Source organism: Heloderma suspectum, chromosome 7 (genome assembly GCF_057233095.1).
Source record: "Heloderma suspectum isolate Gila_16-S chromosome 7, 16-S_ref, whole genome shotgun sequence".
Lineage (NCBI taxonomy): Eukaryota > Metazoa > Chordata > Lepidosauria > Squamata > Helodermatidae > Heloderma > Heloderma suspectum.
The window spans coordinates 46462202-46476125 of record NC_139464.1 but is presented as its reverse complement, the minus strand read 5'-3'; the positions used below and the strand labels follow the sequence as shown (position 1 = coordinate 46476125).

The following is a 13924-nucleotide window of genomic DNA, read 5'->3' as shown; positions in this document are numbered from 1 at the left end:
ACCAAGTCAGAAACTGATTTCACAATTAAAAGCACCAAGTGACCTCAAAGTGACTTTGTAATTTTTTTTTTTTTAAAAACCTGTTAAGTGTTTTTATATCTTGGACTCATGCTGTTTTTACTTTGATTTCTGTTCTGCTTTAAAACTTTTTTACATTAGGTTTCATTATGTTTTTATATCGTATAGCTCTTAAACTTTATTTTGTGAACCGCCCACAGAGCTTTGGCTATTGAGCAGGATAGAAATGTAATAAATGAATAAATAAATACACACACATACACAAATAATACAAGATTTATTATTACAAATAAATAATAAAAGAGGATGTGTCTGTCTGTCCATCTGTTAGCACCATAGCACCAAGACCATGAAACATAGACACCTGAAACACTGCATGCATACCAAGTCCATTTTGAAGCCAGGGGTGATTAGCAGGTCGAGGGACAGAGTTATGCACCTTGAGTATCACATTTGTTTTTTCACGCAAAAAAGAAACAAAGGAGCAAGCTTTCTTCTTGCTCAAAGAAATCTTCTTACTAGTGTCCCTCTTCCTGCACTCTCTTGCATACTGGGTAAATAAAATACTTTCAGAATCTGAAAGGGGAAGAGACTGCACCACAGAAACATCTCCACTGCATAAAAGCTTTGATCAGGCAAAAAAAGCCGTTAGATGAATCACTGGGTGGGGACAGACTAGGCCCTAAATATTTCCATAAGAAGTGTCCTTCCAAAGCACATCACAGTGTGTACTACCTTATTTGTTGTGGGATAAAGGACATTACCTTGATATGAGGATCCATCATTACCACAAAACATCATGAAACTCCCCAGATATTACCATATATAATACAACATTACTTGCAAAAATTGTTTATAGATAAGATCAGAACAAATACAAGAAAAGAAAGCAAAGGATAAAAATCAACCAGCTAAAACTGGATTAAAAGCTATGATATGATGTAAAGGGCCTGGGAAAATAAGGTCTTTGCCTAGTGGCAAAAGGACATTAGAGTAGGTGCCAGGTGGACCTCTCTGGGGAGGATATTCCATAATGGGGTGCCCCTACTGAAAAGGCTATTTCACCCATCAACAGCCACCATACCTCACTTTCTAAAATGTGTCACCTTTTAATTTAAGTAGTCCCTTGGAAAAAAAAGGACAAAACATTAGGAAGTCACATTTCTATCTTGCAAATATCCAAGCAAGACAAACAGAAATATGCCCTTGGATCTCTGCCCTCCAGTTAGTACAGCCAGCCAATAATGTGAAAGCTAGACAGTTATGCTTGATGGAGACAAGCTATTATTTCGTTTAAGCAAGCTTTGAGCAGCACCCAGACACTTGCCTATTATCTTGAGAATTACTTCTAAATAAGTAGGCAAACTACACAGCCTCTAAGGCCCTGTTCTCACCTTACTCTTTATAGATACAAGTTCATTTTGGTGAATCACAGTGAAGACAACTGATACCCATAATATACTGCATCTGATGAAGTACACTGTAATCCATGAACATTTATGCCAAATTCATTAGACTTTAAGATGCCACTAAAGACTCTTGGCTATTTTTGCTGCAACAGACTAGCACAGTTACCCCTCTGGAAATTATTACAATATATACATCTATCTAGATACAGGTATTCTGAAGAATATGAATGCGATAGTCACTTAGAAATCTTTGCCATACAATGGTCTTTATAAGACAGACGTACTGTGAGTCTCTCATGTACTTTTTAAAACTCCTATGAGAAGTACCCTAGAAGCAAGAGCGAGAAGGAACAGATTAGGGAAAATAAAGCAAGGTGCCCTACAATACCTGCAGGGCCGTTGTCTGAATAGGCGTGGTCAGTGTTGTGAGGGCTGGATTCTGAACAGCAGCCATGACAGGACTGCCATCAGCTTTCAGTGTTGTTAAGACCAGAGAATCTGTCTTAATTATCTGTGGCTGGACAAGGACCTGGAAGGAGAACAGACAGTAAAGTTTAGTACAGCAAAGAAAACAAACACGGAAAGATTGCAGCAAGTGGAAAGCTCTTTTTTATAAGTGACTTCTGTGGGGCTGCATGGCATTCCACTAAGCCAGAAACACTTAAAACTGTTTCAATATCAATCCATGCTATACTCCTTTCTGCAGATGCCAGAGGCCAATATAAATTTGCTAATCAGCCACCCTCTTGGTTTGCATATACTAACTGCTGTATGGCCACAGTTGATAATAATGGAGTCTGGCTTCCATTGTGGCATCAAGTGCATCATTCAGAGCCCTTCCCTCTTTCTGTACAAAGAGCAAGTTCTAACCCTGGTGGCTAAAAGCTTTCAGACAGGAAGTGAGGAATACTGCTGTCTCTGATTCTTTCCCCCTCTGTTTAACAACATAGAATTTCTCACATTACAAAATATCAAAATGCTGCAGTATGCTACAGGTACAGCTCTACAATTCTTAAACTAGTCATTTGGAAATGCTGACCATTTTTTCCAAAATACCTCTGACTTTCTTCTGTATCAGTCACTGCTGTTTCCTATGGCTGCACTAACCACTATTTAGACCATTAATAACCTACACCCGGAGAGCTTCAGTGCTTGGAGGTCAAACCATCAGCAGCAGTGACATTATTGGAACAGTGATTTGGAATAGAAGGAAAAGTCTTTATATAAATATACTTGTCTCTGAAGTGCAGATAGCCAGTGTGGTGTAGTGGTTAGAGTGTTGGACTGGGACTTGGGAGATCCAGGTTCTAGTCCCCACATGGCCATGAAGCTCACTGGGTGACTTTGGGCCATTCACTGATTCCCAGCCTAACCTACCTCACAGGGATGTTGTGAGGATAAAATGGAGAGGTGGTGGACCATGTAAGCTGCCTTGGATTCCTTGCAAGAGGAAAAAAGGCAGGATATAATTGTAATAATTAATAATAAATACATAAATACATACATAATACATAAATAGCTAATCCTTCCCCCACAATATTACATCATAAGACTACTCACTGGAACCTGCTGGACTTGAGGGGCAGCTACCGCCTGGACTGTGGCCGGGGTCAGTGTCTGGATGGTGCCATTGGCGGTCTGTGTCAATACCCTCTGAGCTTGCATGGTCTGCACCTGCTGCTGGATGGTGACTGGCTGAACTTGGGAGGAAGTCACCAGGCTCTGAACCTGGGGCTGCAGCACTAAAAGCAAAACAAGATCTGAGGAACTGCCTAAACAGGCTCTTGTTGAAGGGAGGCTACAGCTCTCATTACAATACCAAGCTAGAATCCCTGATAACTGATCATGATCACTGTTCTACAAGGTGCCTACACATACGTGCTGTAGGTTTTTCCCCTAATACTTCCTCTTGGCATTAGATTTTGTATCGTGTAAGCAGCCCTGACAGCTCTTTAAAGCTGTGTTGGCAGGATAACTATTTAAAAAATAAATAAAATCTTTATTGTAAAACATTTGTTTCAGTTCACATTCCACAGCCTATTCCCATGCCTCATCTCCCTGCAAATGCCAAGGTTTCCCAATCTGCCTATTAGATCCAAGCACACAAGCTCACGTTTACAAACATTTCAAGTATGATTAGAAACCTCTTAAAGGTAACAGAAATGGTAACTCTAAATATTGCTGTTTGTCCAGATATTGTTACCTATTCTTGAGGATGAGAGCAAGCCAATTTCAAAAGCAACCTACAATTGGACTGCTACTCAACGCTCTGAACAATATGGGAAGAACAAAATGCAAATGTGACATCTAAGGAATGAATTGGGGTCATGCTGATGGCGACTCGTTAGGTAACAGCTATTGGGAAAGGGCAGAACTTTTCCCATTGGGGCATTGGTACATGGAGCAGTGGTAAATAACCACGGTGGAAAAAATTGATGTATCAGCTTAAATTAGCTAAAGGCAAAGTTAAAATATCTGATTTGTATATAATACAGCATGATTTTGTTTTGTATAAAAATCAGGAACATTCACAGCAACATCCATGAAAGCCTTTCTTCAGCTTATGAAAGAGACAAAGGGCTTCTCCACATTTAGCAAAAATTGCACAGCCTTACCAGAGCTTTGTCTTCCAGAATCTTTGCGGGTTTAATGATCAGCAAAATACACACACTCCCCGCTCCCCAACCAGTTTTTGCCAGTTCCCTCCCATATGTTTCATTGGTATTGCCAGCAGATGGTGCTGCTTTATTGAATTATTTAGGTTTATTACTGCATTTAAGGTGACTTTTAAAATGGCAGATTATCCCTTCAAAACAACGCAAGAGGCATCAGAGCTTGATGTTGTCAAAAGGACCCATGAACTTCTGTGAGTGAACAACCACAAGTGCACAATAAATGCCTCATGTAGCGACACTCTAAGTGCACAATCCCATGCATGTTTAGACAGAAAAAAGTCCCACAACTTCCAGCATTTCCCAGCCAGCCATTCCCCCGCTGGCTGGGGAACACTGGGAGATGTAGGACTTTTTTCTGTCTAAACATGCAAGGGATTGTGCCCTAAATGTAATTTATTATGAAGAACCATAATGAAAATCTCCAAACAGGCAATCGATTCCACCCATTTTTTGACTGTAAAGAGAAAAATGTGCTACTATCTCTCAGCAATTAGACTTAAACTTGATGTAATGTTATTTTCTTTTGTTTGTCTTTGTACTGGGAAAATTAATAAAATCTTAATTTTAATTAAAGGGGGGGAAAGGATTGGTGGATTGAAATACTGCTGTTTGTCCAGATATTGTTAGCTTTCCTTGAGGATGAGGGCAAGCCATTTCCAACAACTACCTACAATGTAGTGCTGTTCATTGCTCTGAGCCCTTGAGAGTTACCTTGAAAACTTGTGGCTGCATTTTGATATATTACAGGCTGCTGAATTATCCGGGTCTGGGGAGCAGAGCTGAAAGTTGGAGTAATCATAACTGTCTGCTGCTGGAGCTGAGGCTGAACCTGAGGGCGAGGCTGAAGAGGGGGTGCAGTCCGTTGAGGAGCAGGTGTTGCAGCGGCCGCCTGAGATACCTTCACTTGCACAGCTTGAAGCTGCGGAGAAGCTGCATTAGGTGAGAAGGACTGTAGCTGCCCCTGGCCGTAGGGCCTCTGGGATGAGGGATCCGATGTTCCACCCCCATTACATGCACTATTGCTCTGGAAGGTGCCACACAACTGTTCAGAAAACAGATCTGGAAAATCTCCAACCTGGTTGCTAACAAACTGTAGCATTTCTACAAAAAGAGAATTTAAAAGAGGAAAAAAGGAAAGAATATGATTACTCATCAATATCCATCATCCTTGAAATCACAAACATGTAGACCAGGAATAGGCAACCTTCTTGCCCCTGAGGGCCACATTCCACAGTGGATCAAAGGTCATCTCAGGTAATCCTAGGAATGAACCAAAAGATACACTATGCATATCTGTCTGTTTCGATGGGAATACGTTCCCTGCTGGAAGGTTTTGGGTACTTTTAGATTCAGCCTTATTTGTAGCCCAAAGTGCCATTCATTAACTTTGGCTGTGTGCCAGCTGTGGCTATTACAGAGAAAACCAGATCTTGCCATAATTATCCATGCCTTGGTCACATCTGATTCCTAGTTAAAATAGGTCCTCTTCTGCTGTCATACACACAAAATTCGACTCTTCCCACCACAAGCTATATTGACCAGGCGCTAACTCAGGTTTTTATACCAATTAAAAACCTGTATGTTTGTCCTAGCCTTTGGAGTCTGGTGATTAAGATTTGAAAGATGTAATTTAGTTTGTTCTTAAGAAGCATGGTTTATTTATGACTTGTTCCCCACCGTTCTACCAAAAATGGCACTCAAGGCAGCATTACTTTGGCATTATTTTGTTCATTCTTCAAACACAGATGGCATTTTTTTTGTTTTTACTATCATTTGCATTGCTCCATTGTTGTTTGCATATTACCTATGTTGTTTTTATATTAGATTGTTTCATTTTATGATGTAAAATAGCTTGAAGACCCTGACAGGGTCAATAAATCTAAACATTTCAAAAATAAATATTTGGCTGAGATATGACAAGCTATATAACTGGAGTTTTAATTCCAATACATCTTACAGCAGAGATATATTAAAGTTACAATCATATGCATATTTATCTGGGAATAAGCCCCATGAAACAAGCACTGAACTACAGGCTACACAGGACATCAGAGATCAGATCTGCCAAGATTTTCTTTTTTAATGAAATGAGGCCATGGGGGTGGGTGCCAATCTGATCAGAGCAAATGAAGCCTTCTCCGTTCTGCACCCATTTCTGTTATCAAAATTACACACATCTAAGCTGCTATATGCTCATGAGAGGAAAAAATATAAATAGCTGTGAGGGAAGAGGTCCATCAGTCCTATAAGGTGGCACTGTGTGCAATACTCCTTCTTAACTGCCACCACCCCTCTGTGTTTTCCCTGGCTTTGGGGGAGAAGGGAACCCCGAAAGCTGTGGGTTGTATCTGGAAGGGCAACTTTAGAAAAGTCTCCTCCATACCCCTTTTTCACCCCCTCCTCTATCATCTCCTTCCTTTTTTTTTTTTAGACAAAATATGTAGCCTGAATGACCAAGCCATCTAGCATGTGAGAGAAATGTTCCCTGCATGACCAAAGTATACAGTCTACCCCTCAGATTCCAATTAAGACACTTTAAATTTTAATAAAAATAGGGGATAAGGAGAAATCAAACAGGAAGCTCTTAAAAGAAATGAGTACTCACTAGATAAACTACCCTTAGAGAGACCTAAGGAGAGGTTCAGTACTGTGGGACTCCACAGATCATCCTGAGTTCAGTTCTGGGAAAATGGATGACAAAAACCAAAGGGAGAACAGTCCCATTCTATCCCCATAGAAGTGGCACTGTGGGAGATGAGATTACAGTTGGAGGGAAATCCTCCAATCAGGTTTGACCCTGGTGGTTTGCCAGGTCCAAGACATACACACAGATCAGCTATCAACACATTTTCAAGTAGAATTAATAGGTAATAACTGAGGGGATGTTTTCTCATTCCTTCCTGTTGTGTATTTTGATGGATGTTTAGAACATGACAGCTGTATCATTTGGAACTGGTAGTCATTAATCCACTGCAGATATAAGGATTCTTAAAGGGACATGATATTTTGTCCCCTTATGGGGCAAACTGAACCTGGAGGTAGGGGAAATTTTGATTGGGAAAACAGTGATGGGGAAGGATTCAATACCCACTCTACCAGTCCTGCTCCTCCACTCAGCTTGCATTAGAAGAGGAAAATGTTGGAAGGTCCTGCATTGCATATAGTTTGGTCTGAGTAACTACTCAGGAAAGCAGCACACAATCAGGGTGCAAGAATTCCAAAGGAGAGCCCTGCTTCAGTATATCCTTGCATTTCCACCAGTTATAACCAGTTCTGCAAGGACACAAATTAGCAAAGGAAACAGAAATCAAACATTTCAGCACTGAGCAGAGACTATGTAAGTATGTTCTGTCGGTGCCTAGCACAGTGTTGGGACTAAAATATTAAGAACTGTAGCAGTAATACATAGCTAGTTTCCAGCACAGAGATGTTAGATGGTAATCAACAGCTACAAACACCAGTCGTATTCCCTCCCACTACAGCTTAAGAAGTGCTCCAAACAGTTTCAGCATGTGCCTCGAGGACACAAAATATTTGTATAAGCAATTTGACAAACTTAAGAAGTGCAAGCTTAGAAGACACATCAAAGGTATGCTAGCAATATCATTCTAAGATTTGAAAGCAGCAGCCACAGTTTACTTCATCAAGTAGTAACAGTAGGGTGATACCTTTATAATGAAATACTTGCTACTTTGTGACAACTTAACTGACCCTAATAAAAGTATTACCCTCATGTTACTTTTGGATTGTTTCTAATGGACCAAAATGGCTACCTGCAATTTTTCATTATTTAGACAACTGTGACTTACCTCCTTTGTGCTGAAGTTTCCTCCTACCAGTTCTATATATCCATTTGTTTTACAGGTAATTAAATCAGCTGAAATGCAAGTTACCATTACAGTCTCATCAGTGGATACATTTGTCCTGGCTGACAGTTGCTGCGTTCATGGAAAAGCTATACGCAGGACAGCAGTAAAGTTGATGTTGTCGTTAGGCAGGCAACGTGTGCAACTTGGAACAGGCTGGAATCCATGTTATATCATCAAGGCCAGAATCCAGTTTATAAGCAGGCTGTTCCCTCAGGATGCAAACATGTCAGCCAAAACGTAACTGCACATTTTTGCAACCATGTACCACCAGGGGGACACAGTAATGATAAATAGGGGCACCATCCTTTAGGGATGTCAGAGAATTCCACCACGGATCTTGGTGAGGCCGAATGCCAGTGCATTCGGCCCCCCAAAATCCGTGGCGGAACGAAGCCCCCCGCCCCCCCAACCCACGAAAGGCACACGAAATGGAGCACTTACCTGCTGCCATCCGCGCTGACTTGCGAATGGCAGCCGTGTCTGCAGCCGCCATCCGCTTCATCATTATAGCCATGATAGGCTACGTAAATAATTACGTAGCCTATCACGGCTAACACAGGGACGCCATTTGCATCCCTGCGGAGGCCGTGATAGGCTACGTAAGTATTTACGTAGCCTATCACTGCAAAAAAACAACAGCAGCAGCGAACGCAAATGGCGGCAGCTACAGCAGCCGCCATTTGCATCCCCCCCCTTTTTTTGCCATTTTAGCTTACGTAAATATTTTCGCGGGCTATTATGGCATAGAGAAAAAAAGGAACGCAAATGGCGGCCACTACGCCATTTGTGTCCCCCCCCCCTTTTTTGCCGTAATAGCCTACGTAAATATTTACGTAGGCTAAAACGGCAAAAAAAAGGGGGGGGGAACGCAAATGGTGGCCGCCGTAGCCACCACCATTTGCGTTCACTGTTTTTTGTGTGCGTTTTTGCCGTGATAGGCTACATAAATACTGAAATAGCCTATCACGGCAAAATACAGGGACGCAAATGGCGGCGGCTACGGCGGTCGCCATTTGCGTCCCTGCAGGCTGCCCAGCAGCCGGATATCCGGCTGCAGGCGGCGGAGCCAGCCGGAGAGAATTTTGGAGGGAGGGACGGAGCGCCTCTCCCCACCGCGAATGTTACCCTTTGAAAAGGTAAGTGACTTTCGTACTTCCCTACCATCCTTAATGTGCTGAAAGACCTCTTCTAAATTGGGAGCAGCAGAGCCTGCCCCAAATTGGGGATCAAGACTTTTTAATTCTACCGAGACCACAAGTGCTAGGCAAAGTTACCTGCCAATTTTCTAAGCAGGAAGCTTAGAAAGTAGGCCCCGTAAATGAAGAAGTAAACAAACCTAGAAGCCTGTGGAAGCAACTAGGAAGAAATATTTAGAGCATAAATATACAGCCCCATGCATCCCCCTGCCTTTCAGTTTCCTCTTTATTCTGCAGCTTCCAACAAATTAGTTGAAGACGAGCCCTTCCCAGGAAGAGGGCTGGAGTGGGCGATCCAGCTGATCAGCAGTAGAAACAGAACAAGACACATATAAAACTTGGTAGGCAAGGAAAATTGGTCAGACTTTCCAAAGAGCAAAAGAAGACTATCCACTTGGGACAGCTCAGGTGAGAGGTGAAGAGATAAAAGTCAAGGAAGGAAAGCAAGGCCACATAAGTCTATTGCATGCTTTAAGGACACTTTTGGAGAAGAAGCCAAAAGCTTGGGAAAGTTTACAATCTATACTAGGTTAAGAGACATCATTCTGATAGAAAGTGGCTATGGATTGAAACTTTTCTCAAAAATCAAGTTATTCACTAGGAAGCTCATACTTTCCCTGGCAACCTCCCATCCCTCTCTTAGGAGACCTTCCTCACACCTTGAAAACCATCTTTCTCTCCCCTATACACACACACACACATCTATTTCCCCCCGCATCCAAGACAACAACTAATTCACATTAAGAAGAAAACTTCTACAACCATAATCTCTGCAAGTCTGCCATATTTAATTGACAATGCCATCAAAAGAATCCAACAGATTTTCTGGTTCAGTGCATTCTCCTACTGACCCTCAAAACAAAGCAAGGGTGGTGCGGCCTGGAGAGTAACCAAACAAGAAATTCAGGGAGACAGATTTTTCCTAAGGCTTTCTTCAAAGTAACCAGCCTGGGGCAAGAGAAGCCCCTTTAGCAAGGGCAAATATAGAAGAATAGTCTCAGCGCTACTGAACTCTCTTGCTGAGTGATATGACTAGCTCAGCCAAGGCAACTGTACACCTTTGGAGGTAGGTGCCCAAGGGAGCCCCTATGACAGGTTAGACTTCCATCACACAATTAAACCTTAATTGTTGCCACTCTCTAAGTAATTCTCCTTTGTCCTTACAGTGTTTGATATATACCAATATCCGCCTATGTTCACTTCACAGAACCGTCGTGAAAAAGAGAAGTTGCATAGGGTGGGGACTCTTCAACTCACTTCAGGAACATCCAACATCTGCCATTTATTGGAGTTAGAACAGAAATCAGAAGACGAAAGATTCACTGATCACTTTACCCCACTGAAGTTAGACTATAGCAATATTAATGGCCCAAAAACCTATTCGTGATACGATAGCTCCTGAATAAGAAGAAATCTAAGTTATCTTATTTTAAAATAGTATATAAGAATTCTAACTTGGCATTCCAAAGCAGCTTTTCAATTTAAAAAAGCAACAAAAACATGGAAACAAAGCCCAGTCTAGTCCCATCATCTAAAGCTGCCACCTCCCCACACTCCCAAGTAAGCAATGAACTAGAGGAAAGGAGACTTAAAGTTAAGGAATAAGGACACATAAAGACATACAGGCAGAAAAAATGGAGAATTACATGCAAAAATTAAAGTCACATATAACAAGAAAATCAGAAAGATGCAGATGAGCCATTTTCCTTCTAAGAAAACTTTTGAGACTCAGCGGAGGGCTAAATCACACATGACTTCTGGTTTAACAATATAACTAACGCACATTTTATCAGAAATATGGAAGGCTGCCAATATGTGGCAAATTAATGATGAAAACATATCATGTACACCCCTGGGAGATAGGGAAGGAACAAGACAATTAATATAATGTAGGCTCCTAGGCAACTCAGTATAAGGAGAATGCCAAAGGTTGTGAAACTGCTTCCCTTTGTTTTTAATACAGCACTCATTAACAAACCCATCTGAGGGCCAGACTACACACAATATTAGTCACATGTTTAAAAAAGTGTACTTAACTGGGTTACTTTTATTAAGAAGAAAAAGCAGCAGCAGGCAGACGGGGCAGACACACAGGTATTCTGCTATAAATTACTCCCACCTGATCGCTTTTTGCTCCCAAAATTGCCATTTATGGAAAACAGTGCTTTGGGGGCAAAAAAAATATCCAGGTAAGAAGTGATTTTCAGCAAAAACCCAGCACACGACCCCAATCCAATTCACAAACACATTCCAGATCAGAGCCTCATTGCAGCTTTTTCTCCAAAATAAAAAAAACAGCCAGATTATGCACACTTGTTTAAACATGTGGCTGATGTCACATGTAGTTTGGCACCAAGATCCTTGAAAAATTAAAATATCACAATATTAGACTGCAGGATATAGCTCAGGGTAGAGCACAGGCCTTGCATATAAAGTTCCAGGAGTACTCATTGGTATCTGGTCAACCATGTTAAGACAATGTGGCTGGAAAAGATCTCTGCCCAGAAGTTTAGGAAGCCGCTGCCACTGAGAGTAGGCAGAGCTGGGCTACAGATGGACCATTGGTTTGATGGTGTACAGGCATTTTTTTCACATTTGATCAGATCTCTCCTCTTTTCCCTTTCCAGGAAGAAGTGAACATGACCCTCCCTCCCTCCATAGTGACTTGTTAACCCCGCTCCGCATGCCAGCTAAATTTCCCTAATTATTCTTGGCGGTGCAGCTTGCTGTGTCATATGAACCTGGGCAGCAAGGCTTGTTTGAGGGGGCAGCAACCCTCAAATAATCCATGCGCTAGGGAAATCTGGCTGGCACGCAACCGGCACATGCGGCAGGGGAAATAAGTCACCATGGCTTGTTAACCACACCACGATAGTGCAAACCACCCACTGTCTCCTGTTGTTGCTTCTGTGAAATACACTAGTCCACAAAGAAAAGTAACTGACAAAGAGACACTGGAGAGCCCTGTGTTATAGCTATTGCCTATATCGTTTCAGTTGATGTAAAGAAGAAAAAGAGATTTAGAAGACTGATTTCAATCAGATGTCCAACTTCCTAATTCATATACATCCTGTACATGCAGTCATAAAGGGTATAAAGAACCCTTTATACTACGCAAGAGCATAATCTAAAATGTCTGGTCGTGCCTTTTGCACCACAGAATGACTAAATATTCTTTGGAATAAAACTTTGGAATAAACTTTGGAATATGCTGGATTTAACACAGTTATAATCTATTTAAAGTGCAACCTTCCCCAACCTGGTGCCTTCCAGATTTTTTTGTACTATAACTCACCGCATTCCTGACCACTGGCCATAGTGGCTGGGTTTGATGGGAGCTGAAGTCCAAAACATCTAGAGGGCAACAAGTCGGGGAAGGGATGCTCAAAAGCACCAGCCAAGCCCCACTCAGTCACTGCTAGCACTAATGGAGGTTGGAGGAGTGTAAAGGAGACTATATAGACAAGCACTGCACAATCACAGTAAGTGATTTGCTCATCTCTAGGGAAGGAAAAAAGGGCTTTGTTGGCAGCTCACCGCCCCACCCTGCCCTTGAAATCACTTGCGCCAATTCTCACCCACCATGTTTCTCAATTATCCAGTCTTCAAAACTGCTTCCCATTTTATGAAGGAATGTGTAATCAAATTCAAAATTCATAGAACTGCAAAGAATACCCAGGGTCACCAATCCAGAGTTAATCAATGTTTCTACAACCACCCACAAATTCTGGTCTTTCACATAGCCCTCTAAGCCATTTACAGACTCTTTTCCAGACTTTGCTATAAACTCTGGCAATTAAACGAGCAATCCACAATCCTTCTGCGTATCCCAGTGTAATGTTTTAACAATTACATGGGTTTGTTAAACCCATTTGAAAAAATATGGGTTGGAAAAAAATCAGAACAGTCAATGGAACTATGGAAAGCTACATGGTATAAAAATAAATCAAAGAAAGCTGTGCGAGTCTATGAGAAAAAAAATCCAAAATCCACAGTTGAAGAATACTTTTATTAGGACCAACCGAAATGCCACAAAAAAAAAGTGCAACCTTTTGAATTCTCCATAAGTCTTCATCAGGCTAGAAGGTACAAAAAGCAAGGGGTGGATGCGAAGAAATGGAAAAATAAAAAAATTCAGCAAGATACTGCAGCCATGAGGTCTTCAATTTAGATAGACCCAGTCCCAAAAGGGAGATTGCAGATGGAATGAATTAGTCAGTTGTAGGCGTTTCAGGTATCAGATCAATGCATTTTGGGAGAAACAGCAGTTGTTGATCTGTTTCTGAAAACATGTTTTCAGTTTAAATATGTTCCCTTTAGCCCTTCCCTGAGAAGCTGTGAACAGCAGTTAAGTGGAAACATATTCCCATCCCTCTCTTCTCAGATACCTGTCCTGTCCATTCCAAAAGCTATACGAGGGCTGAAAATATTATAAGCCACCCAAATTTATAAGGATCTGATATCCACACCTAGGAATTTAAGTATTTTTGTCAGCTAAGAACAGAGGCTAGTGCTGTGCACAAAAGGACTGATGGAGACTCATCAGCAAGGTAACAGGTCTAAAGGGCAATCCCAAACTTTATGCAGCAAATATAACTGCTGCATGTATATCGGTGTTAAACATAAAGCATGAAACAAAAAATCCACATGCATGTACCTTCAAACACCCAGGTTCACACACATGGTAACCCTTGCCTGATTAGGGTTCCAACACATGTGTACATAGGTGTTTAAAGTGCACAGACACAGTTGTATAG

At 41.5% G+C, this 13924-nt stretch overlaps 1 protein-coding gene across 3 annotated transcripts in view; it reads right to left on the bottom strand.

Annotated features, from left to right (window-relative positions):
- Positions 1–13924, bottom strand: part of SREBF2 (sterol regulatory element binding transcription factor 2) — a 41759-nt gene that overhangs the window by 23735 nt on the left and 4100 nt on the right. For 2 of the 3 annotated variants that reach the window (XR_014784320.1, XM_084810006.1), the window contains exons 2-4: positions 4814–5203; positions 2988–3169; positions 1816–1956 (exon numbers count right to left, since the gene is read on the bottom strand). Coding sequence is in view for 2 of the 3 variants with exons in the window: in XM_084810006.1 (XP_084666132.1) it covers positions 1816–1956; positions 2988–3169; positions 4814–5203 (713 nt within the window). In the remaining variant the exon portion in view is untranslated. Of the gene's footprint in view, positions 1–1815; positions 1957–2804; positions 2868–2987; positions 3170–4813; positions 5204–13924 lie in introns of all 3 variants that reach the window. The other variant, XM_084810005.1, reaches the window with a different exon arrangement.